General features: G+C 42.9%; 1 protein-coding gene across 2 annotated transcripts in view; it reads right to left on the bottom strand.

The window, feature by feature from the left end:
- MAML1 (mastermind like transcriptional coactivator 1) overlaps nucleotides 1-21,096 on the bottom strand; it is a 28,009-nt gene extending 6,913 nt beyond the window's left edge. The window contains exons 1-4 of one of the 2 annotated variants that reach the window (XM_005295837.5): nucleotides 20,337-21,096; nucleotides 8,402-9,820; nucleotides 3,727-3,987; nucleotides 1,079-1,190 (exon numbers count right to left, since the gene is read on the bottom strand). In XM_005295837.5, the coding sequence (XP_005295894.3) occupies nucleotides 1,079-1,190; nucleotides 3,727-3,987; nucleotides 8,402-9,820; nucleotides 20,337-20,705 (2,161 nt within the window). In that variant the 5' untranslated portion in view covers nucleotides 20,706-21,096. Of the gene's footprint in view, nucleotides 1-1,078; nucleotides 1,191-3,726; nucleotides 3,988-8,401; nucleotides 9,824-20,336 lie in introns of both variants that reach the window. The other variant, XM_005295838.5, reaches the window with a different exon arrangement.
- Nucleotides 21,097-26,248: the final 5,152 nt, after the last annotated feature.

Here is a 26,248-nt window from a genome sequence, read left to right as displayed (position 1 = left end):
TCCTACATACCAATCTGTTATAGATGTACAAGCATTTCTTCTGTTATGCCTTGATCAACTTACTTCGGTTACTTATCTTGAGGAAATAATTGCCTGGCCGTAGAAGCCACATTTCATATCACTGACTAAGATGTTGCATGTTACCATCCGTCAGCATTATTAATATAATGGTATTTTGTTTATATTTCCACATTAAGAAGATGCCCTTCAATGGAGATATTGGAGGTGAATGAAGAGCAGGGCAGAAGGAGGAAGGAAATTCGCTATTTTTTTAAGTTTTTACCTCCAGAGAAAGTGAGTGGACCAATACCTGCAGACATATTTATACTCAATTAGTTTCTTGCCCCAGTGCAGGGGAAGCCTCTTTCTGGTACAAAAAGATGGGTGATTACTGGCTTCCAATGTTTTCACATCAGTTATGCTATTCCACCTGACTGGTAATTACACCTTCTTGCTACCAACATTAGTACGCTAACAGATGTAGCGAGTTCCACCCCTCACCCTCACAAATAAATGCAGACTATCACCCTAAAATGCAGAGGATCAGAGCTTATATTCCTCACTCAAAATCAGCAGGGATAAGAGTGCTGTGGATACTACAAAAAAAAAAAAAAAATCAGGCTCTTTAGTGGGGGAAAAAAGGTTCTTATGAGGCCTTGTGATGAATATAGGGAGTGATGCCATTCAGCTTCAGAAAGAGCTGTATCCTTCATGTATTGGAGGCAAGGTAACTATAATTTGGGGCCTCTGTGGAAAGAGGAAGGAGGAGAAAGTCACTAGATCTCCAAGGACCCTTGGGGAAATGTAAAGACATTTAAGAATTTTCATGCCATCCCTTATCCAAGCATTACAGACTTATTCCTAGAGGTGTATTAAAGAGTTGGATACTTAAGTTGTCATAAAAACATTCAATTAATGTATGTGGGCTAGGCAGTTTTGTTAAATAGCAACTGAAGTCAGAGAGAGAGAGAGAGAGAGAGAGTGTGTGTGTGTATATTTATTCAAAGTCCAGGGACTTTGAAGACACCCTACGTTTATTCTTTTCACCATTATTAATTCAAATCTCATGTTTGTTTACCTGTGAACTGTCCAACCTGCTGCTGGTAAGGGTTCTGTGCCTGATCTTGGTATTGAGGTGGTGGTCGGGTCAGGTGCCGCTGCAGCTGCTGCTCTTGTTGGTGCCGCTTTTCCTATGGAAGGTTCAATACAAGAGTAAGGGGGAAAAAAAATAACAACCCAACACTTAGCTTTGAAGACACTTGAAATTATCTATGCTTTGTTCAGAGGTCTGATAACTATAGGGGCTTTAATAATGTTATATAGCCAACCCAGAAGAATACTCTCTCTTTACAGGGGTCAAGTGCAATAATTTTTATTTAAAAAAGAGGAAGGGACAGGAGGGCAAATTAGTAAACAGCGGTTGACAGAATTCTGATAAACTCAGAGAAAAAACAAAAAATGCACCACCTGAAAGCCAGGATGACAAACATGCATCAGAGGTTGCTGCAATGCATATCTAAATGCTCTCAGATGCTTGAAAAACTGACATTCCAGTTTTCCTAACACATGCCTATTCAGTAAATAGGCCTGAAGAAGAGCTGTGTGTAAAAGGAAAAGCCTCTCTCTCTGTCTCACCTACAAAAGTTGGTCCAATAAAAGATATTACCTCACCCACCTTGCCTCTCTAATATTCAGTAAATAGCCATTTTCAGTAACATTTCTGAAAACACTACAGGGAAAAAAAACATGCACTTTTACGCAACTTCCTCCACTATCAATTTGTCTCATTTTAAAGGGGCCCTGCCAAACAGAAAAGTGAATTTTCTTATTTTTATTATGTATCAAGATGACTGAAAGGTTGTTTTAAAAGATTTTTCCTGCCTCTGCCAATCCGTTTTCCTAAAAGACCATGAAACCTACTAGTTCGCTAGCTATGATAGAGAACCCATACCAATGATGTTATTCACTATTTAAGATTGTTTTAACAGTCCATTAACTCAGCTGGAGGAAAGCTCTCCATTAAAGATTCAACAACCCTGCCTCTTCAATTTGGTGGAGAAAGCTCCCAGTCCACACCCAAGTCATCTAACAAATCCACCAGCAAAAATAGGGAACCAAGAGTTGGCATTCGGGGGAAGTTGGGTGGGAGGGAGGAATGAAGTAAGCACCGCTGGCCTTTCTTCTGGGGATTGGTCTTGAATGTCCAGGGAATTCTGGGAGCACAGTCTCTAGGAGGGAATGATGCAAATTGTAGTCCCAGATCCTGCAATTGCCAGGCTATACTAAAAAGCGACCCCTGGCTCCAAAGCTGAGAGAGCTGTAGTGAGGCAGAGGAGAGGCCTACAGGAAAGGAAGAAAAAAAGACTCACATCGAAGAGGTAAGCATTTGAAGGAAAGGCCTTCAGGGCAATACCGCAAGGGTATAGGGCCAAGGCATGTAGTTGGGCTGTACAAGTAGGAGCATTGTCAGCAGATCAAGGGACATGATCATTCCCCTCTATTCGGCATTGGTGAGGACTCATCTGGAATACAGTGTCCAGTTTTGGACCCCACACTACAAGAAGGATGTGGAAAAATTGGAAAGAGTCCAGCGGAGGGCAACAAAAGTGATTAGGGGGCTGCAGTACGTGACTTATGAGGAGAAGCTGAGGGAACTGGGATTATTTAGTCTGCAGAAGAGAAGAGTGAGGGGGGATTTGATAGCTGCTTTCAACTACCTGAAAGGAAGTTCCAAAGAGGATGGATCTAGACTGGTCTCAGTGGTACCAGATGACAGAACAAGGAGTAATGGTCTCAAGTTGCAGTGGGGGAGGTTTAGGTTGGATATTAGGAAAAACTTTTTCACTAGGAGGGTGGTGAAGCACACTGGAATGGGTTACCTAGGGAGGTGGTGGAATCTCCTTCCTTAGGAGTTTTTAAGGTCAGGCTTGACAAAGCCCTGGCTGGGGTGATTTAGTGGGAGATCGGTCCTGCTTTGAGCAGGAGATTGGTCTAGATGACCTCCTGAGGTCCCTTCCAACCCTGATATTCTAAGATTCTATGTATGCTTATTTAGGGGCCAGACTGCCTGTGAGGGAGAAAAATTCTTCAAGCTCTGCGCCAATGTGGGAATACGGGTAGAGGAACCAATATAAGGGCACGACTACAGTAGAGAGTTTACAGCTGCTCTAAGCTGATGGGAGAGAGCTCTCCCATTGGCTTAACTACTTCCACATTAGGAGAGATGAAAGACTGGGACTTTTCAGCTTGGGAAGGAGATGACTAAGAGGTGATATGATATAGGTCTATAAAATTCTGAATGGTATGGAGAAAGTGAATATGGAAGTGTTATTTACCCCTTCACATAACACCAGAACCAGGGGTCACCCGAAGAAATGAATAGGCAGTAGGTTTAAAACAAAAGGAAGTACTACTTCATATAACACACAGTCAACCTGGGGACCTCGTGCCAGGAGATGTTGTGAAGATAAACTATAACCATGCTCAAAAAAGAATTAGATAAATTCATAGAGAATATTAGTCAAGATGATCAGGGATATAATTTCATGCTCTGGGTGTCCTACACCTCCAACTGCCAGAGGCTGAGAGTGGACAACAGGGGATAGATAACTTGATAATTTCCCTGTTATTTTCATTCCCTCTAAAACATCTGTCATTGGCCACTGTCAGAAGACAGGGTAGCAGGCTAGACGGACCTTTGGTCTGACCCAGTCTGGCAGTTCTTACCTGTTCAGCTAGGAGTTGTTGCTGCCTCTGCCCTATTAGGAACTGCTGCTTCTGTTGCTCCATCAGCAAATGCTTTTGTTGCTGCTTCTGCTGGTCCAGTAACATCTGGTGTTGCTTCATTACCACTGCTTGCTGCTGATTGCTGAGATAGGCCGTGTTGTTATGGTTACCTGCCATGGAAACACTGGAAGGCTGAGCACTGACACCAGGGCCTGGGACAGAAACAGGAACACGAGGAACACTGGGAGAAGGGTTTTGATCCTGCAGAATATAAATAACATCAGTTATAGGAGTGGCATGGGTACTACTGAATCTACAAGTGCTATATGAACATATTCAGGTCAGCAAAATCATCACTCATGACAAATGATTACATAACTAGAGAATGGCAAAGTACTTTTATTACTTTCCTCTCTTACAGGACACAAGTCATAAAAATATCCCAAAGAAAATACACTTGGCAAGCCATATCCATTTTTGTGTTTTCACACAGTCGATTAATAAAATTCAGTGTAAAAATAGAGTGCAAAACAAATCTAACAAAATATTTTTAATTCTCAATCTATAAAACTTCAGTTTAACCCATGACAATGCCAGATTAACTGCCTGGGAAACAAAAAGAAACAAAAGGTGGGCAAGGAGAAATGTGTATCAAGGGCTATGCATGAATAAAGTGATTAGAGGAAGATCTGGAGCTACACAACATTCATGGAGGGAGACTGCAGTGTCATTCTTATTTACAACACTTCCCCTATGCCTCATGCAAATGAATGGCCCTATGTATGCTTCTACACAGCTAGGAGCACACTGCCAGGTATTAATAGAAAGGTGTGGGAGGGGGAATAAAAAAATCCACAAATCACCACTCTGACATCATGCTAGTATCCAGGTAGTGGACTAACTATTAATCTTTAGTCAATCCTCCTCCAGAACTTCAGTGCTGTTTCCAAAAGCATGTTGTAAACTATTAAGTACAACATGCATCTGTGCTCCCAGAACCTTCTTTTGAAATGAAGCAACATTTTGAATTGTACCCCCATTAAGGTTATTTCGGAAATTTTATTATAGACACACAGAGATTAATTTAATTTAGTAAACTACCAGGAACTATAGGATGTGATTAAGCAATACAAGATACCAATTCTGCAAGAATTTATACGTTATTAGTTCCACTGAATTCTATAGCACTACTCATGTAAGTATTTGCATTCTCCACTAAGCCCCTGATTCTGCAGATAGCCTTTCCAGTATAATCCTCTCTCCACAATAGGCTTTTGCTTCCTCAATTAGGCTTCATTTAACATTAATTATTCACAGCATACCACAACTAGTGTGAAGCACACAAACTTTTTACATTTACCTGGGTGGCAGCATTTCAAATGAAGACTGCATAAAGCAAATTTGAGATACATTCTATCTGAATGTGAAATTATACCTAGTAGATACCAACAAAAATATTACAGTAATCCTGCTTCTTTCAATTTCTGATTGTACAACTGAATTATTGTTAATCAGATAAACTATCTGTTAATAAGGAGTTGGTGGTATTGGGGGGGGGGGGGCAAGAGTAGGTTTTGTTTTGTTTTTTAAACCAAAATGTATAGTCCAAAAGCATGATTTTTAACGTCCTGTGCCATTAGACGATCTGTAGAAGAGCTGACCAAAAAGCCAAAAAACGAACAAACAAAAACAAAACAAAAAACCACAGACTAACAGTACAGAGATAAGTTTGGGTCTTTAGTTTAGCATCCAATATTTACTGTTTGATATTCTTGTATTTTCTCCACGTAGCTGAAAACTGCAGTGTGAAACTCTGCTCTTTTAGGAGTAGGAGACTTGAATGAACATAAGTGCTACCTATAAAATAGCAACAATATCAGAGAAGTAAGACAAATACTACGTCTGCTTTGACAGTTTTACAGGTAACCACATCAAAAGTCTTATTTGGAGTTCCTATGGTTACCTTCAGACATCTTCCAACCCCAGCTTTAATCTTGATAAAAAAAACTGTGTGGAAAAATATTAAAAAGTGTCAGACACTGGGGTGTGGGGCCAGCTCCTCTACTCCCCAGTTAATCAGATACTGTGAACCAAAAGTAATTGATATTGCACGGTATAAGAGCTGGTCTACACAAACTTGCAGCAAATTAACTAGATCTGTTTTAATTAACATCTTTTGTTATTTTAATGCACATTAGTGTGTGGTACAGCCTCGAGTCAGCAAACATGAAAAAAGAGCTGCTGAGGTGTTACTTCCCCCCCATTTTATCAGTGCCGTGTTAAAAGTGACTTACAAAGAAAAAAAATTGGAATGATGCCTTCTTGCTTTTTATGAAGCATAAAGTAGCTCTAATTTACAAAAAAATTCTGCTTGATCTTTACCTTAGAACAGGGGTGTGCAAACTTTTTGGCACAATGGCCAGATCTGGGTATAGAAATTGTATGGTGGGCCATGAATGCTCATGAAATTGGAGTGTGGGAGGGGGTGAGGGCTCTGGCTGGCGGTGCAGGCTTCGGGATGGGGCCAGAAATGAGGAGTTCAGGGTGTGGGAGGGGGCTCTGGGCTGGGGAGGGGTGCAGGCCTCCGGCTGGGGGTGCAGGCGATGAGAGGTTTGGTGTGCAGGAGGGTGCTCCGGGCTGGGACCGAGGGGTTCGGAGGGTGGGAGGGGGAATCACGGCTGGGGCAAGGGGTTGAGTCGGGGGAGGAGGCAGCGGCTCAGGGCAGTGCTTACCTCAAGCGGCTCCCGGAAGCAGTGGCACGTTCCCCCTCCAGCTCCTACGCGGAGGCACAGCCAGGTGGCTCTGCTGTGCACTGCCCCATCTGCAGGCACCGCCCCTGCAGCTCCCAGCATAGGAGCCGGAGGGGGGGACATGCTGCTGCTTCCGGGAGCCATGCAGAGCCCCAGACCCCACTCCACAGCAGGAATTCGAGGGCTGGATCCAAATACCCGGCTGGCCGAATCTGGCCCGCAGGCTGTAGTTTGCCCACCCCTGCCTTAGAAGCAACAAATCATGTCTTTCCTTTTTTTTCATTGGGGTAATCTTGAAGGACCATATTACTGGAGTAAGAGTTCAACAGCCTTTAGTTGGAGGGACGGGCTTTTAAATTTTTTTTAAAAGATCTTCTCTCTCAACTGTTCAACAAGCATGTGTGTTCTAGGTATTAAACACCACAGTTTTAAATATTCTGACAAGTCATCCTCAATTGCACAGATTTGTATTTGTGATACCATTTGTGTATTTGTATCCTATTAGTTCTGCAGTCTTCCTATTAGTTCTGCAGTCTTCCAGGAATAACAGGGTAGACAAGACATGAATTTTTAACATAAAACAAGCACTACAAGCCTTTTGGGAAAAAGCATTAGTACACCATAAAGCAAAAGCGAACAATTTTTTTTCCCCCTTTGCAGGTCACCTTTTATTCTCCATATTGTACTCGTGGGGGAATTCTGCACCAAAAAATTAAAGATTCTGTGCACAATATTTTAAAATTCTGCGTATTTTATTTGTCAAAACCCTATATAATCATGGCAGTTTCAGTAATTTGGTATCTTATTTCAAAATATCTGTCAGCAACCATGTCTGTAACAACACAGACGCACAAAAATTCCCCCCAGGATGAGAGAGTTAAAGAAACCTCCTATCACAACCCAGTTCCTGGTTCTTCCCCCTCCCTCATTCCAGACATCTGCACCCCCTTCCTTCCCCAGAGCCCAGCCACAGGCCACCCCCCCAGCTGAGACGCTCACCCTCCCTTCACCCCAGGGAGTTAGAGGGAGAAACAGCAGGATGCTGGGTCCCAGGCTTGTATGATGTTTCCTGCATGGTGCTGCATTCCTGCAGCTGCTGGGAATCCTCCAGCTCCTCCTCCCCCCAGCATCATCATCTATTTGAGAGCTAGGTGCTCTGCTGGGTCCAGCAACCCCGAGTGGCAACCAGCAGCACTGCAGCCCATCTTTGCAAGGGAAAAAGGAAATTATGCGCACAACACTAATTCTGTATTGTGCATTGGCACAGAATTCTCCCAGGAGTAATATTGCCTCAGGTAGACAAATGTTACCACTGTTAATTTCCACCGGGGGTCGGGGGGGACAAACCTCTCCAACAGCTGAGATTTAAGATAGCCAACCTTGGGATTTCACTTTAAACAGTCCATTTGTTCTCCCAATGCCCCCCCCACCCCCAACTACTCATATGAGCCACAACACTCTCAGGAGTCAAGAATACCCAGAAGGAAACAGACCTGAGGTCTTCAAACAAGTCACCCGAGAAGAGAAGACATTGATTGAAAAGTAAGGTTTCTTTAAAACTTAAAAATAATTCTCAAACAAGAAATTATTTTAGATAAAGGTTTACAAAGTTTTCAAGTATCTTTACAGATATTGACTTTTATATTAAGGAATTTGGTTCCCACATGGTGTATTAAGTTGGAAATATATCTTATCAGCCTAGCTATTAGTATTAACTATTAGACACTATACTCAATGAAAAATTTGGTTATTTCTAGATGTTTTTTCCTTGGTAGTGTCTTGGTTTTGCTTGCTTTAGAATGGAAAATTAGGATATTCAGTAAACTGTATTTCCAAATAATTGCAACTAATAATTGGATCTGGTCCAACCCACCTAGCACTCCAAGATCTGTTACTTCACAATGGTAACAGCTCCGAACATTTACCTGGCTGTGTGGTACTAGAGGTCTGTAGGCAATATTTCCAGACTTCTGCTTCATCAGGAACATCCCATTTTGTTCTTCACTCATATGAGGCAGTGGCGGTTGCTGGCGTTGCTGCAGATATGCCAACATAGGTGTCTTGTTCTGGCCAGATACCGTAACTCCTTGCTCACACTCTGCTTTGTAATGTGAAAGGGGTTTTGTGTTGCCATAATCTAGCATGGAGCCTTGGTTATTTACAGGGTTCTGGTTCAGGCTGTTTGGCTGATGACTCAACATAGTCACATGGTAATTGCCTCCATTCCTGGGAGAACTCTTATTTGCCATACTAGGAATTATGAGTTTCTGGTTATTGAAGTCCTGTTGGTAAACTGAAGGGCTGGTGGGATTGTCCATTGTGTAGGGGACACCCAGTGGACTATGAGAAGGTCCAGACTGCTGCCAGCTGGACATCTGACTGGTTTGGTGTACTTGTGAAGCCTGCTGCTGGTTCTGCAACATCTGGTCTCTCTTCTGCTTAGCAGCCATCTGTTGAAGTTGGTGAGCAGAGGACATTTCTTTGGCATTTCCTGTGCCCTGTCCAGATAATAATACATTGGGTAGAGGCCTCTGCACATTTTGAGACTGCTTTGATGCCTGCATCATAGACTGGTTAGGATTTTCAGTCACTGGCTGACTGGAAGACTGGAACATAGTCTGAGATCCCCCAACTGCTGGAGAAGCAGCACTAACAGGTACAGAGGAGGCTCCAATGAATGTTGGACCTGAAGAAGTGGATCTGACTTGTGGAGACCCCATCTGCTGTTCCTGCTCAAAGGCTGCTGGGGAAAATTCAGTCTTTATGTTAATGTCTTGTGGCAATGGAGTTTGTGCAGCTGAATTTGAAGAATCTGCATCCTTCTTCTCCTCAAAGTCTTCATTAAATAGATCCTTCATGTCTTCATCGGGCACCGATCTATTAAGTTCATCAATGAGCTCCTTCCATTCCTGCTCATTAAGATTAAGATCAGGCATCAAGTTGTTCTGAGATATAGAACCGCCTGCTCCAGCAATCATACAAGGAAGGTCATCCACAGGCTCTTGCTTGAGCTCTTTGTTCAAACCCAAAGGAAATGAGTCATCAGCATCACTACGCCCATTTAGCTGAAGGTTAGAATCTGGAAGACACTTTTTATTGATGCTGTCCAGTCCCATTGAATGCTTTCCATTGAGCTGTAAGGCATCTCCACCGGAAGATTTCTTGTCAAGTTGATGTAGTGGGGATAAAGGAGATACGCCATTGGAGGAGCTACTTACCCCACCAAGACCATCCTCACGACGTAATTTCTTGGACACAGAAAACATATCCCCATACCCATTCTGTTGATCTCCATTCTGAGGGGAAGCAGCACTATCAAGTTTTCTTTTCACCGTCTCATGGAGCTGCTGGAAAAAAAAAGCCAATTTTAAATGTTTTAGTTTTATATGTTTCACTACAATATGACCATTATCTCCTATCATATCAATAGCTAGTCCAGCTCCTTCTATCCTCAAACATCCAAAGGCTAAAGTTTCTACTATAATGGCACACTTCATAATGAGAATGTTTCTGAACCAACCGATTTTACTCAGTACTTCAAGATATGCTGAACACAACAACTCTTGGATACAAGAGCAGCTTACAAAAATGGAAGATGGGTCTTTCCTCTGCCATGAACAAGCTCTTTTGCATGCCATCTTCCTAAGGAAATCTTCTGCTCAAGAAAGATTGTTAGATTAGGCCTTTAAAATTGTCTGAAATCATAACTTCCTGCCTTGAACAATGGAAGCAAAAAAAAAAAAAAAAAAAAAGAGTTTAAAACCTAAAGACAATGGAGAAAAAAGTGTATAGAAATTATTAAACCTTTCCCTCTTCAGAAATCTAACATATTGATACATGTTAAAGGGTTTGGGGTTTTTTTTGGATGAGATGTTATCTATATAACTGTAAGAGATAAGTATTTGGGGTGAGAGAAGGTCTGGCTATGCTATAAGCCATTTATATAGTGGCCTCATTTATATGCTAAGGTAAATAGCTCATCATTGTAAATTCTTTGTACACAAATCACATTAGTTTTGTTTAGTGCAAACACTGACCCTTCTATAAATACCTTCATGATTCATGCTTATCTAAAAGTGATTCAAGCACACTGATCAGTGTTCCTATATCACATTGGGATGAATGAGTGAAATTTTCTTCCCAAAGTAGTATGTAGGCTAGGCAATTAAATACCACCATGGATAAACCAAACAGCTTATTGCTAAGCCTATATAGTTAGCTTGCCTCACCAGACTGTACATACAAGTTCTCTTATTTCACAGTGCCATCTAGAAGCAAGTAGAGTGAACAGCATCAGATCTAGTCAGCCTTGTTATTTCAAAAGCTTGGGAATCCTCTGTTCATCTTATCTCCTCTGGCAGCACTTAATCTATAACTTGCTACCAATGACACTAAACAAGGCTTGAAAAGTCTCCTGCACAAACCAAGGGTGAACAGGAATCTTTCCCAGCAAATGTCATCACTTTGTGCAAAAACAAAGCTTAATTTAAAAAGATAAATCCAATCAACACTGGGATATTACAGTCCTAGTGTAACAGTGCTCTGCTGTTGCAGTGTGTTGTTTAGAGCAGGAGGCTTCTGCTATCACCTCCTCATCTGGGATGCCGAGGACCCCTACACACCACCTGAACTGAGGCTTCTGCAGCCATCCTTACAAGAGGCATCTGTCTGGTATCAGCCATACAAGAGCTCTCTGATATGGGAGAAAAAAGCCTGTCTTTTTTAAAAATACACTAAATGGAGCCTCCCTACTCAGTCCTCTCCTCCGTGTTCTTGAGTGGGATGAGCCCAGATAAAGAGGAGGGAAACCTCAGTCTCCCACCGCTCAAGAGGTATCTGACCACTGGGAGACTAGGCACAAATGGGTACAGCTGGAGGATGAGCATGAGATACTGGTATATTTTGGCTTGAAGAGTAGGCTTTCAGCTTAGGCTAGGAAGTGTTGGGTAAATTTTTCAAGCCTTGGCTACATATTAAAAAAAACAACAACATACATTTGATAAAAATCTGGGTTTTTTAGATAAATGTTGCTGGCTCTGCGTTCATTTTGGTTTTTGTAATTAACTGACCAAGCAGCACAGTACAGATGCAATATTCGCCTTTCAGCATGTTTCCTATTGTTTAGTCAGTTTCCCAACTGGGATAATTGAAGCACAAGGTGGTTGAGTAACTTGCACACGGTCACATAGTGAGTCAGTGGCTCAGATCAAAAATAGGATCCTCCTTTGCTTTAAACCATTAGACACCACTCCCTCAATACTCACATGCAGGTATCTCCAGAAAGAGCTGAAACCCAAAAGCGGTGACTGAACTTTTAATATTGAACATATTCTTCCCATAGTTGTAAGGAATATGTTCTTAACATAAGAATTTGCTCTATCTTTCTTAGTATCTCCTCAAACTTTAGAAACTTCCCATTCATTTGAAAGCACACTGGTGTTAAAATGATTTTGTTAGTGCTCAGATATCTGACCACAAAAAGTAACAATTTGATCATGGAGACAGTCCAAAAAAAACCCCACTCTCGCCTCAAGCTGTACTTGCATCTTTGCTCCAAAGTGGAGCGAGTACAAAACCAAAAACTTACACACTTAGTAATTTTATGAAAGGTATGCGAGGTAAGTTGATTTTTAAGAATTCATTAAGATACTTAACACCTTGCTTAGCCTCATCGAAGTCAGAGGCATTCTAAAGACATCTGGGCCTTATGCAGCATCCTGTACAGATGCTGCAGAAAAAATTGCCTACATATTTGTTATTGTTGGCATCAGTGCACAAAGTTTAAGCCTGAGAGAGAGCTGTTAGCAAGACACTGGGTTTGGGCTTATATACAAGCTATTAACGGACTTCACTTTCTTGCTGGTTTATTTTTTACTTCTAAAAAAAATAAAGAGTGCATTTGGATATGTGGATTTCCCCAATGGCAAGACATAGCTACAAAAGTTTCCAACAGCCAAAAGCTTATTTTTCCTGTATGTCAATATTTGTGCCTTTGAAGATTAAAAGTAGTAATGGAACCTGAAGTCCTCCCAATTCGTAAAGTTGGGTAGTTGCCTTGCAGATTACTCACCTTTATTTTGTGGGGTATCCCTTTCTGAAGGGAAGACTAAACAAAATTTTCCACATATCAGTTTTTTGCTTCTGCCGAGTAGAAAAATGATATGTTTGCCAAATCAAAAGTACAGTGACAAGACCTACACTTCTTGGGTGCAGTTCCAAGTACAGCCAGTTCACAAAATCCTGGCAGCTGAGAGTTACGAGTCAGTCAACAAACTCCATGAACAATCAGCAGCCCAATCAAAGAGATCTTGAAGCAAGAAAATCCTGTTCTATTATGATGAAAGCCCAAAAGGAACAGAAACACTGTTTGCTGGTGTGTAAGGAAAGCCGTTTAGACTGTTTAGGTATGTTGGTCATTGTCATCATGTTAAGTGCAGTGACTTTTTGGCATGCTGCTCTTGCTAGTTGTTCATAGCACAATCAATCCATTTAATCCAGTGATCCTCAAACTGAGGCGCACCTCGGGAGGCACAGAGGAACTTTTTTTTATTGGGGGTGAGGGGCGGTAAAGATGAGCAGCAGGGCCTGGCCAGCCCCCACAGGGAGTGCCACCCAGCTCTGGCCCCAGCCACAGTTCCACTCCCAAGCCAGTTCTGCCCTCATTCCTTCTCCTCCCCCCAGCTCCACCTTCAGCCCAAGCGCCTCTGCTGAGCCGACTGTGTTGTAACAGAGGGGGTGTATGGACGGATTCCATTACTGGTAAGTCGGGGGGTAAGCACAACAGGAAAAGTTTGGGCACCACTGATTTAATCAATAAAACAATATGAGCCAGTGTTTCCCCATTCACATGAGACCAGCGTAGGATTTCCAAGTCTGATTCTCCCCCCCTCCCCCAAGCTAGAAGCATTGAAGCAGCATCATATTCAGGGCCTTAGGGAAAGAAGAGTCTCAAAATACTCTGCTGCAGACCTTTAAAATTGACTTAGGCCTTACCTACAACAGCATTTTTGTACCACTGCAAGCAAGTCACTTTACATACTGGTGTGCTGCATCTATATTAGGAGTTTGCACCAATGCAGCAACTTCACTGCCAAAAGGAAAAGCATGGACAAGGCTTTAACCCATCAGGTTAGCTTCAACGAAGCAAAGCTCATCAAGCCCTCCTTATTAGGAAAGTAGTCTACCAGGATAACACGCCTTCAGAGAAAGAGTGATCATAAACTAATGGAGAAATCTAATAAGGAGAACTGGGAGGGCCTCAGGACCCCAGAAGTAGGAAGAGTTGGAAACCCAGCCATTACACATCCATCTGCAGAGATCAAATCTTTAAAACAGCATCACTTATGGTGAGGAAAAAAAAAAAAAACTCTTCTGGCTTTAACTATTTTACATACGATTGTTGGAAGTATCACATTGGGTTATTTAGCAAAAAGACTTCAGAAAAATACTCTTTCTTCAGTTTACCTTGCACATTTGATAGTATTTTCCATATATACCCGGTTTCCTGTTTGTCCACATCTCTTACAGCAACAGGGAAAAAGCATTTTTTAAAATAGAAAAATGTTATTGCAAAAGTCACAAAAATTAGCACAGACCCAATATAGTACCTGACAATCGTTATTTGAAACTATTTAGATTTCAAATTGGCATCCCTTATGTGGATCAGCTTTACGTCAACATTACCAAGTTGGAGACTAGAAATAAAGTTTGGCTCTCACATTTAACAGTAATTTCAAAATAGTAGTGACAGTCTCATTATCTAACTATATTAGATATTAAAGGGACAGTCAAATCCTATTTTTGAAAATTCTGTACTTTGTTATACTATCTTGAGTATTATAACTTGAAGGTTACTACAAATTTGGTTTTTTGGAGGTTTATTTTCTGTATCTGATATGTGTATAGTCAGCAATTCTAAAAGTTGTACTGATCTAGAAAATATAATGCAATCTAGTTTTCTCCAAAATCAAAAAGTTAGTAATAAGCGTGCTCTAAGAAAGCAGTGTTTATCTCCTTGAGCCAAACCATGATTACGAGCAACTGATGACAAATATTTTTAGAAGTATTACTATTTTAGTAGTGCCTACAAGCTCCAGCTGAGATCAGAGTCTCATTGTGCTAGGCTCTGTACAAACATAGAAGACAGTCCCTGTCTGCCTGGACAATAGCTGAATCTCACTCAAGAGGCATCTATTTCCACCTCACGAGGTTACATTATCAGAGGTCATGGTCTGGGAGTAAATACAGAGTACACCTCTACCCTGATATAACGCTGTCCTCGGGAGCCAAAAATCTTACCGCGTTATAGGTGAAACTGCGTTATATCGACCTTGCTTTGATCCACCGGAGTGCGCAGCCCCGCCCCCAGAGCGCTGCTTTACCGTGTTATATCCGAATTCGTGTTATATCGGGTCGCGTTAAATCGGGGTAGAGGTGTATTTTAAATGATTTTCTTGTTAATACTATACATTAGGAATTTCTCTACTCACTTAGATGACTGAAATATAAACAGTTTTTATAACTATGTTCTGCTTCTTTCAAGAAAAGCATTTTATTACCAAATCTGTTCCCATACCCTAGAATGGTCACCAGGCGGTCAGAGAACCACAACACTGGACTAATTTTAATTTGACTTTTAATTTCATTCCAAAAAATGTGCGCGTTTGGGAGGCAGCATAGTTTGGGAGGCAGCTGTAGTGAAGAAAGACTGCTACAGATGTGTATGTATAAAAATGTAATCACCTGTATTATTCACAAGAGGCAGCTTCTGCTACAGGAACTGTTCTGCTGAATCAAAACTGCTACGCTTTAAGCAGCAATGCTAGGTTCTCCACTTAAGTTGAACTTCAGCAGCACTGATCACTCCCAGTTCTTTACAGTTTAGGAAACACCACTGCAGGCCTTAGCAATCCAATAAAAATATATATGTTTTAAGCACACCACAATAACTTGTGCCAAGAAAAAGCAGACAAAAAACCTGCTTGAGTTGTTTGGCAACAAACTATCAGACTTGTCAGCAGATGATGGCAATGGTGTAATTATGGCGAGACAGCACTATACTTGTTATAGTAGAGTATTGCAAAATTATTCATATTTTGCTATTTTGGGGCCAAAAAGTAATTAAAAGACATTTCTGACATCCATACATAGAGCTAATGCCGCCTCCTCCTCCTCCCGTCCCCCCCCAAAAAAGGTTTCAAATATGTTAAACTGCAACACTAGGAACCCTTGCAAGTCCAATCCAAACAATACTTCATTTATTTTCTGCTACTACTCTAGATCTAAGAGTCAGGACACAGATACAGTTTTCCTTACTTTCTTTTACTATGTGTCAATCTAATTTTGGTTAAAACGCTTCATCTTTTACTTCTGGAGGACCCACTGCCATAGGAGCAGGTAAAATGTACTTTGTTGTGGGCAGAAAAAAACAACGACCCCAAAAACAGACTGTGCTAATCTGCAGGAAAACAATCTCTTGGTTTGTCATAAATAGAATTTCAGCAATGTAAAGCAAGTTTTTCTTTTTTTTTTTTTTTAAATAAAGGTTTTAATATTTAAATTTAAGCAAGGGATAGAAAGATTTGATGTCTATTATAACACGAGTTAAAGGGTTTTGTTTACATGTTTAAGCAAGATTTATTTTATTCTTTTGTGGTAAAAACGGTGTCTGAATTCTATTTATTTATATATACACAATATATTAACTGACCATTCTGGGGCTTGTTGTTTGTAGTAGCATGGGGGAAATCTGTCCCTTTTGCAGAATTTAAGGTTTTTGCAGGGGGGAGTGAGATAAAAATGCAAGAAACAATGCAGGAGCGAGTGGGTATTGCAGGACAGGACAGGAGCTGGATTAAAAAAATAATCCCACGCTGGCTCTAATCTAGGACACCTTTATTTCACTGGGGTTAAACAGAGCAGAGAGGTCATTCTCAGTGTAACAACATCTCTTCATATCAGACCCAACTAACTGCTCAGCTGCTAAAGACTAATATTGTGTGCTCTTAAGATTTAAGAAGAATCTTTCCCCATTACAGACTGAGCTTTCCTGGTCACTGTAGGAATACCATTCTAGGTTTTGAGGCAAGACTAGAAAAAGTGAATCACCCATACAACAGCTGTTCACTGATGAAAGCAAGTCATAAGAAATGTGTAAACAGGCCTGTTTAATGTTGGTTGGTCTCCTGGCTAGGAGAGCACAACATGAAATAAGCAGTGGAGATGAGAATCCAAATCTTTAAATTCTTCTGAAACCTATATCAGAAAGAGACTTCCTATAGTTAGATTTTGAGTCTATGTTAAAGTCTTTCTAGGGAAATGGAAGAACCCCCTGCACACACACTATGGACATTTACAAGGAAGTTTACCTTAAAGCACTGGAAGAAACTGAAAGCAGCAGTCCTAGACCGGAAATTAGGAAAAGAGGAGGTGTGCTATATGACCTATAAGTCTTTTTTGTCTAATATCAATGTTTCTGAAACACAAGATTAGCATGAGGGACACCCAGTTATCCAAATACTAACACTTGCCTTCATAAGGCAGAAAATAGTTAAGACTGAAATGGAAATTTGACATTTCTATTTAAAGGACATTTTAAAACCTTAAAAACAGCCTCACATTAAGGAAAAAAAAGAGGAAACTAAGCATTGTTTCCTTTTTTTAAAAAAAAACTGGAGGACAAGCTTAGGTAGCACACACCCTCAACTAGAAGTATTTCTGTGTCACAGCATATTCATCCTGGCAAACAAACAAAGGATTAAAGTGACCCACACTTTTGTTTATGCCCCAAGATTGTCTGGTTTCTGGGTCTAAAATGAAGAAATAACTATCAGACAAAGCACTTGATTTCTAACATCCCATGTGGGGATCACCACCACAGAAAATGCCAAAAAAGAAATGAAGGTGCTCCCCTTTTACTATTTGGAACTGCTATCGAGTACACACAGCACCTTGGAATTCACAAGCAAATAAATACAGCTATTCAGAAATGTCCTGTCATTATAGGTCATCAGATGCTATACAGCGTGGCAGTTCACCTGCATTTTTATTGCAAGTGGCTTAAAAAAAAAAAAAAGGACCAACATCAATGTTTCATTAGCTTTAAATGAAAGTAGCACTATACAGAGCAAAGCCTTCTAGAAAATGTTTTATATGGATCTCTTTCAAAAAAGTTCCATGTAACTCGGCAGCAGCATTGGCTGGTGTATTACCTGGTTAATGGCTTAATTAACATTATTTTGAAAGAAACATGTCCAAGATATTTTAAAACAAAATAATTTTGTTGTGAAACCACAGGTTTAGTGAACATTTCAGACAATACCCCACCCCCTCCCACCACAGCATGCTCAGTTTTGATATTTGTTACCTGACTGTTGGTGGTGAAACATCAGGATCTGGGTTAAAGTAGTACAGACTACACCAAAGAACTGAAATAAGCAACATACAAAGAGGGATTTTTTTTAGTTGAATTACTAAGTGATCCAACTTTATAACCAAGTAACAAGATGAAGCAGCAGCAGCAATTTATCTTACAGTCATGTATACTAGGAAAGGAGTAACAGGTCAGCACAAGGAACAGTCATTCATACACTAAAGGCCTCCTCTGTTGTGTAAATCAACAGTTGGAGGCAGCTTCCTGTACAAGAAGGGCTTCCCTAGATGCGCAGTGCACTTCAAAACCACACTGTTCTTGGGGAATTTAGAGTCCTCATTATAATGCAAGCTAATGAGATGAAATCCATATACAGAGCAACTTAAAATAAATACCAGCAGTGATTCAAGACATTTTTTCAGAGGTTCAGTATGAGGAAGTGTGCTGACAGTCTAAGTAAGTGAATTCAGTGTGTTAATCTATATTATCTAATGAATTGAACGAGCCACAAGTGTGAATCCTTAAAGTCCAGATGCAAAGCAAGCAGAAGCCTTAATTTTATGATCAACAAAACAAGCATTTAAATCCTGGGTTCCACCACAAATCTTCATTCAAGACCCAGCCTGCTAAGCAAAGTCTCCCTGAAGTGATATAGATACACTTCTACCCCAATATAATGCGGTCCTCGGGAGACAAAAAATCTTACCGCGTTCTAAGTGAAACCGTGTTATACTGAACTTGCTTTGATCCGCCGGAGCACGCAGCCCCGCCCCCCCGGAGCGCTGCTTTACCGCATTATATCCAAATTCGTGTTATATCGGGGTAGAGGTGTATTCTCATTAGGAAAGTACAAATTGTTCCTTCTTTCAAGGATTTTTCTCCTCTTCTATTGTGTGAAGTTTTTGACTCAATCATAAGGATCTTTTCCTTCAGAAGGGGACAAGGATCCAAAGGAATCATCAGAAAGACATGTGTCCCACCACTTAAGAGATAAGAGAAGTGATTCACTCAAGTGATACTTGTCATTCACACTACAACCATGAAAAATGCAAGTTTGTAATCCTAGTCATACTACAGGCTAATTCATTGTGACTGATTCTTCTGGTCTTATGTAGTCATATACTCCCGTACACAGTGAACATAAAATGCTACCATTGGTGTGACTAGACATTTCTGATTTAATCGTATTTTACATCCTTTTTTCACTTGGATAAGTTATTATACAAGGTGTAAAAAAGTGGCAAATCATGTCCACTTTTTCTATCTATATTTGATCAGTGCTCAGGAAACCAAACAAACTACATTGCATTCCACAACTTCAGTGTGGGCTGCATAACACAAAAGGTAGTTATTTTTTTTTAAACAAACTATCAGTGAGATACTTAATGCATTCTTCCAACATGCCAGATTTTATCCTTGGAGAATTCACTTCCAAATCCCAAAGGCAAAGTTAAAGACAACTTTGTGACTTACTACTTTTGGCTGTAACTTGAATGTGACATTAAATATGCATATAGCTGGAAAGGTGCCCAATTAATGCCAAGAGGCATCTTGTAAGGGGCTCAGGACCATAGTTTTATGATGGACTCTGGGATACAGTTTAGAAACTTTACTTTTTTATTAAGGCAGTGAGTCACTTTTTAAAATTTGTTCTGCTACACTGCATTTCCCTGCTCCTTGGCCATATCATATAGACCACTTTAAAGAGCCCAGAACAAATTAAACACCTATACTGATGCACATAAAACATTATTTTACAGTACATAGTCACAACCAGGATCCTTTTGAAAAGTAAGCCATTTTTAATGGGTGGAGTGGGATCAGTGTATTGGTCAATATTAGTTCACATCCAGTAGAAAAAGTGGCAAATAATCAGCTACCTTTCTAGCACCACTTCACTTAGTTCCGTGCAGTGTGGTGTAGTATTAACGGACATTACTATTTTGAAAAGCAGAAAACTTCTAGTTAGTAACAACTGTCTTTACCAACCAACTAGAACTGTTGACTAATGCCTGACAGCTTCCATCTCCCTTCTTGTTCGCTTCCAAAAAAATAGAACTATGAAAACAGTCACAGAACAAGTACTACCGGGTTGCTCCTGCAGAGACAACTGAGAGTCAATTTGTCAGAACCATAAATAGCCAGGTTACATGGAGCACAATTCTAAGCTGCTAAAACATCTATGACTGTTCTAAATGGAAGTTACTCCTGTCCCTTCCATACCCGTTGTTGCCCGCTTCTGCATGTGCTGTCAATGCAGGAGGATGGCAGTCTGGGCAGGAATACCAACCGCTAAGTTTTAGTATGGGCTGCACAGGGACCTAACAATGTAACACTACCTCCTGCCAGTATGGGCCACGATTCCAACTCTAGAAGGCTTGGAGGGTTCCTCTCCTACCCCAGCCTGGTCGGGGAAGTAGCGGTGCCAGCTGGGCACTGTCTCACCCACCCCGAGCTCGGGGCCCGCTCGGGAACAAGCTGCTCCTTACCGCGATCAAGGTACTGCTGCGGCCGTGCTGCTCGCTACTCGCGGCGTCAGTGTCGAGGCCGTTGGCTCCAGTCCTGTCGGCGTTGCCCGCAACCACAGCAGGAGGAGGAGGAGGGGCGGGCGGCGGCGGCGCCGGGGGAGGCTGGCGGTGTTTCCCGGCCCGCTTGGCCTTGGCCTGCAGGCAGCGCTGGTGCAAAGCGAAGGTTTGTTGGCGCTCCAGCTCCAGGCGCTCTGGGGACACGGCCTGGTAGCGGGACTCGCAGGCGCTGTGGTGCCGCCGGCACAGCTCTATGCGCCGGCGGAGCCGCTCCATCACCGCGCTGTGCCGCGGCACCACGAACTCCGCCATGGGGCAGGGGGGCAGCACCATGGGCCGGGGACCGAGGCGGCCGCCGCCGTTCACCGGCTCCTCACGCCGGCCCCACCATGGCCAGGACACCGACAAGGGAGAGACCGGGGTGCCCCTCGGACCCTACCCAGGCCTCGCCCCCTCCCACCCGGGATCCCCTCAGGCCTCGCCCACCCCCCACTTCCTTCTCTCTCGGGCCCGGCCCGACTCCGTTCCCCACACCCTACTTCCTCCGTCGGCCCGCTACCGCTCCCTCCGCCCCCGTCCTGCCCGGCCGGAGCCCGCTCCACTTCCCCTCAGGCGCGGCGGCCGCCTCGCTCAGGCCCAAACCCCCGACTCCCCATTGTTAGCTGCGCGGCCGCCATCTTGAAATTGCTTTTCCCCTTAAGAGCCGAGTTCAGAATAAATAGGCGGAGCTTCCTGGGTGGTGTCTGACGTCACGTGTACGTAAGGGCGTCGCGGGAGATGATGGACAATTTCTCAAGCCTAGCGGATTGGTGGAGCGGGAGAAATGGGTGTGGCCTCATGACGATGCTGTAGGCGGTGTCCCTAACCGCGTTTAAAAGGCACCGAGGAAGAAGAGGCGGGGGCGGTTTGGAAACGGCGAATGGGAAGGGAAGGCAGGGGTTATGTGTGATTGACAAGTTGGATCATCCTTCTCCAGCCAGTAGAGGGCAGGGGAAGCAGCAGGGCTCGTTATCCCCGCCCCCGCACTGCTAGAGGCCTGATGAATGAAGAATTAAGGAATAGAAGGAGGGTTGCAGAAAATAGAACCGGTCACAGTAACTAGGGCTTTTGAGACTATACATTTACTGGCTGTAGGGTGACCAGATGTCCCCATTGTATAGGACAGTCCCACTTTTTTTTTTAATATAGTCTCCTAGTACACCCCACCCCCATCCCGATTTTTCACACATGCTGTCTGGTCACTCTAGGTCAGTGGTTCCCAAACTGGGGTTCACAAAATGTTAGAGGGACTTCTTGGGAAAAAAATCCCTAATGGCAGACAGAGCTGTCCCTAGGGGCCCAGGGCCAGCAACCCGGCCCCTGGCCTTCCAAGAGCTAAGCAAATCCATGCAAGCTTGTCTATCCCATTGAGGAAACATAACCTTCAAGACTCCTTATAAGAAATGGAAAGGGAGGTGGAGATTTGTTGCTGTTTTTAAAATTAAATAGGCAGCTAGTATTGTTTTTTAAATTATTATGAAGTAGTTTAAACTTTGTTGTAAATGTACGTTGTTTGCCTGCCCTGCTCAAGACCTGAATGCTTGTGTAGGAGGAACTCTTCGAGTTGGCTTCTAAAATACCTTCATGCTGTTTCACATCTGACACTCCTTGATGAAACATAGGAGCCTTGTCTTATAACAGGCTTATTCACGTGATACAAGCTATGAAAGTGAGGTCTTGCAAGAGTGTTGCCGTTTTCATAATGTAATAAAAATACTGTAATATAAATAATAAATGTGTAATAAGCATGTCATAAAAACAAATGTTATATTTTTAAGATCACTGCTTTTATAATTTATACTCAGGTAAAGGAGAAAAATCCCTGGAACTATTAATTTTTAAGAGGGGGTTCGCGCAACTTCACATTTTAGTGAAAGGGGTGCACACGTTGTTAAAGTTTAGGAACCACTGCCCTAAGTAGCTGAAATACACTCAGACTTTTATAAAGAGCAAGAGAGTCCTGGGGCACCTTTAACAGATGTATTGGAGCATAAGCTTTTGTGGGTGAATACACATGCGTCTGACGAAGTGGGTATTCACCCACGAAAGCTTATGCTCCAATACATCTGTTAGTCTTAAAGGTGCCACAGGACTCTGTTGCTTTTTACAAATCCAGACTAACATGGCTCCCCCTCAGACTTTTATAAAGCAGTTGTCTTGGTACTAGAGGACTGTTTAAAAAAACTAGAATATAAAATTAACCTAGTATTCATTACATGGATTAAAAACTGGCTCACTAATAGGTATCACTACATAACTAAACAAACTCAGGCCGAGCAGGTGTAGTTTTGAGTTGGGTTCTATAGGGCTTAGGTCTTGGCTCTCTGCTATTAATCAGAGCTCCAGGACAAAAATCACTGATAAAGTTTGCACATTAAAAGTGTTAGGGAGTAGTAAGAAAGGAAGAGGACAGAGCCCTGAGACTTATCTGGATCACTTGATAAAGTAGGTGCAAGCAGAACCACGTATTTTCATAGAGCTAAATGTAGATATCTTGGTATAAAGAATATAGGCCATACTCATAGGCTAGGGAACTCTCTCCTAGGAAGCACTGACTGAAAAAGGTTAGGTGAAGGGGGGGGGGGGGGGGGGGGAGAAAGAGGGTGTGATGGTGGATAATCCACTAAACATGAATTGCCCCTGCAACATTGTGGCCAAAGGGGCTAATGTGCTCCTTAGATGCATAAAACAGGGAAAAACCTAAGGGGAGAGATTGCACCTCTATTTGGCATGAATACAACTAGAACTGGTAATAGTATTCCAGTAGTGGTGTCCACAATTCAGATAGGATATTGAAATAGTGGGGTGAGGTTCAGAGAAGAGTCACAAGAATGATTAAAGGATTAAAAAACACACCTTCCAATGACTGAGCTTTGTGTCATCCATTGATCAGGTTTTAAGTACCACGAGGGAGAACAAATATTTGATAAGCTTTTCATCTAGCAGACATTTTGTATTGGTGAAGAACATCCATTCAAAAAGATGCCCATCCAAATAGCATGCCCTGAGGGAAAGCACCCATGGATTAGGATGGCTGATGCTGCCATTGTATCAGTAGAGCAGGGGAAGGGAATTGGGGGGCATGCAGACATGTGACGGAGGTTGGGAAACCAAAACTGTCTGGGCCAGTGTGGGGCTAATCAGGATGACTGCCGCTTTGTCCCGTTTGATCTTGTGTAGTACCCGCAGTAGGAGCAGGAGAGGAGGGAAGACATAACAATTGAATTGATCCAACCAGGGTAGGATGAGAGCATCATGCTGAGAGTGCTATCCCAGACCTCCACTTGAGCAACATGCATTCACAGAGGATGCAAAGTCGTCTCTGGTCGGAGTTCCACATTTGTTGAAGATTGCTTGTAGTAGGTTGTCGTGGGGTTCCCACATATAGTTGATCACGAACCGTTTGCTGAGCAAGTCTGCAATCACTTCAGTGTCCCTGGGGGAGAGGCTGTAGCCTAGATTATCTTGTGGTCGATACACCAGTTCCAAAGGGTGACTGCTTATGAACACAGAACTGGTGACCTCGTGCCCATTATTGATGTAGCACACCGCCGTGGTATTGTCCAACACAATAAAAATATGGTGGGAACAAATGCGGGGGAGAAGGGCCTGGCATGTCTTTCTTACAACTCAGCACTCCAGAATGTTGATGTGCATCTTGGATTCCCGAGGGGTCCATGTTCCCTGAGTCATATGTCCATCCATATGTGCTCCCCAGCCTAGAAGGGAGACATCTGTGACAATAGTCCTTTCCAGGAAGCCAGGTGGGGTGGGGGAGAGAAGGGAACTCCTCCTTCACAGACCTGATGAGGTTCCCATCATGACTCACCACGGGATGAGAGTACCTTTGGGAAAGCTGTGAGCCCGAGATCCACAGTATGATGAATTAGCAAGTAAACCTTCTGGTGCCACATCCTGAGCTTGCGAAAGTGAAGACAAGCAAAGGCAGTGAGATATGTGCACAAGGCCATGTAACCAAGGAGGGAGAGGCAAGTCCTGGCTATGACTGACATTGTCAGTTCTTGCAGAATCTGGAACCTGTCCCATAGTAGGTAGGCTTGAGCTGTGACCGAGTTGATGGTGGCCCTTACGAAGTGTAGGCATTGGGTAGGTTTTAAGGTTGACTTTTCGGTTTTGATACTGACCCCTACGTAAGAAAGGAAGCCCAGCAACAGAGGTTGAGGCCTGAGCTTCTTGTCTGGACTGTGCTGCCAGAAGCCAGTTGTCGAAATGTGGGAATACAATAAGTCCATAATGTCTTATGTGAGCTGCTACCGAGAAAAGCTTGGTGAACACACTGGGAGCCATGGTGAGTCCAAAGGGGAGAATTCTGTACTGGAAATGTGAGCTGACCATAAATCTGAGGAACCATCTGTGGGCCAGATGAAAGTCTATGTGAAAGCAGGCATCCTGCATATCAAGAGCTGTAAAGCACATGCCTTTTTCTAATGAGGGGATGATTTCAGATGGTAACACTAGCAGCAATCTTAGCTTCAGGATGAATCGATTGAGAAAACAAAGGTCCATGACAGGTCTCCATCCGCCCTTTTTCTTGGCTATCAGGAAGTAAGTTGAATAGAACCCCGTTCCTCAATATTCCAAAGGGACATGCTGTCTTGCTCCTCTATGTAGTAAGGAGCATACCTCTTGGGTGAGTGCTGTTGTGAGATTGATCCCAGGAGGGGGATCAGGATTGGGGGCTGTGAATGAGGTAGCGTGCTGACCACTATTGTATAGCCACGGTGGGTGACATTTAGCACTCACCTGTCTCTTATTGCACTCCAAGCTGAAAAGAAGAATACAGATGACCCCCGAAAGGGGTGGGGTGCTTGTATGCAGTAGGCATTGTGATTGACTGCTCTCTAGAGTTTTTCAGAAATATTGTCTCTCTGGTGGTTTGCATCTGAGACGAGGAAGAATGCAAAGGTGGTCCTGGAGGGTGTGATCTGAGAGTTTTCTGATGCTTATGTAGCAGTTCATAGGGCCTCTGATGGAAGAGCTGCTTGGTCCGGTCGCATTGTGGAGGTGGAGGTGGGTGGTAGAACTGGCACTTCCATGCAGGCATGTAAATACCCAGGGTATGCACTGTAGCTCTGGAATCCTTGAGGGTGTGCAAGGAATAGTATTTTTTGGTTAAAAAGATGGGATTTGTTGAAAGGGAGATCTTAGATGATATTTTGTACCTCCTTGTGGAAATCAGAGGTATGGAGCCACAATTCCTGCCACAAACTATACCCATGGCCATGGACCACACAAGTGTCCACTTCAATCAGCTGAGGATGCAGCGAAGTCCTCACCACCAGTTTACCCTCTTCTACAATCACTTGGAGTAGGTGTACATACGGCGGATGTGTGCCAAGCTGTCCTGGGCGGCTCGAGTAGAGTTTCGTTGATGAGTAGCTCAATTTTACTCAGTGCCAATGAATAAAGGATGTCCAGGAGCTGGTGTTGGGTATCCTGTACCTCCTCCAGTGGGATGTAAAGCTCCCCAGCCACCCTCCTTAGGAGATCCTGAAACTGGCAGAAGTCATCAGAGAGTGAAGAGGACACCAAAGCAAGTGCCACATCCAGAGAAGAAGACTGAAACCTCTCTTGCTCTCTTGGTACCATCGGAACCAGGCTGAGCAGCTATTTCTCTATCGCCAGTTGTGAGCGTCTTCTGGAAGGCACGCAGGACAGGGAAACTGGAGAAGTATCCCTTGCCAAATGCGTGGCAATGAGTATTGACCAAGGTCCCCAATAGGGCCAGTATGACTGATCCAGAGGGTGTTGAGAAGGACCCCCATGGCGTGGGAAACCATGAGGCAGCTGCAGCTGATATAGTGCCACAGTGTAGA

The sequence above is a fragment of the Chrysemys picta genome, chromosome 8 (assembly GCF_011386835.1).
Source record: "Chrysemys picta bellii isolate R12L10 chromosome 8, ASM1138683v2, whole genome shotgun sequence".
Lineage (NCBI taxonomy): Eukaryota > Metazoa > Chordata > Testudines > Emydidae > Chrysemys > Chrysemys picta.
Note: the sequence above shows the minus strand (reverse complement) of the source record. Positions and strands in the feature narration are given on the sequence as shown.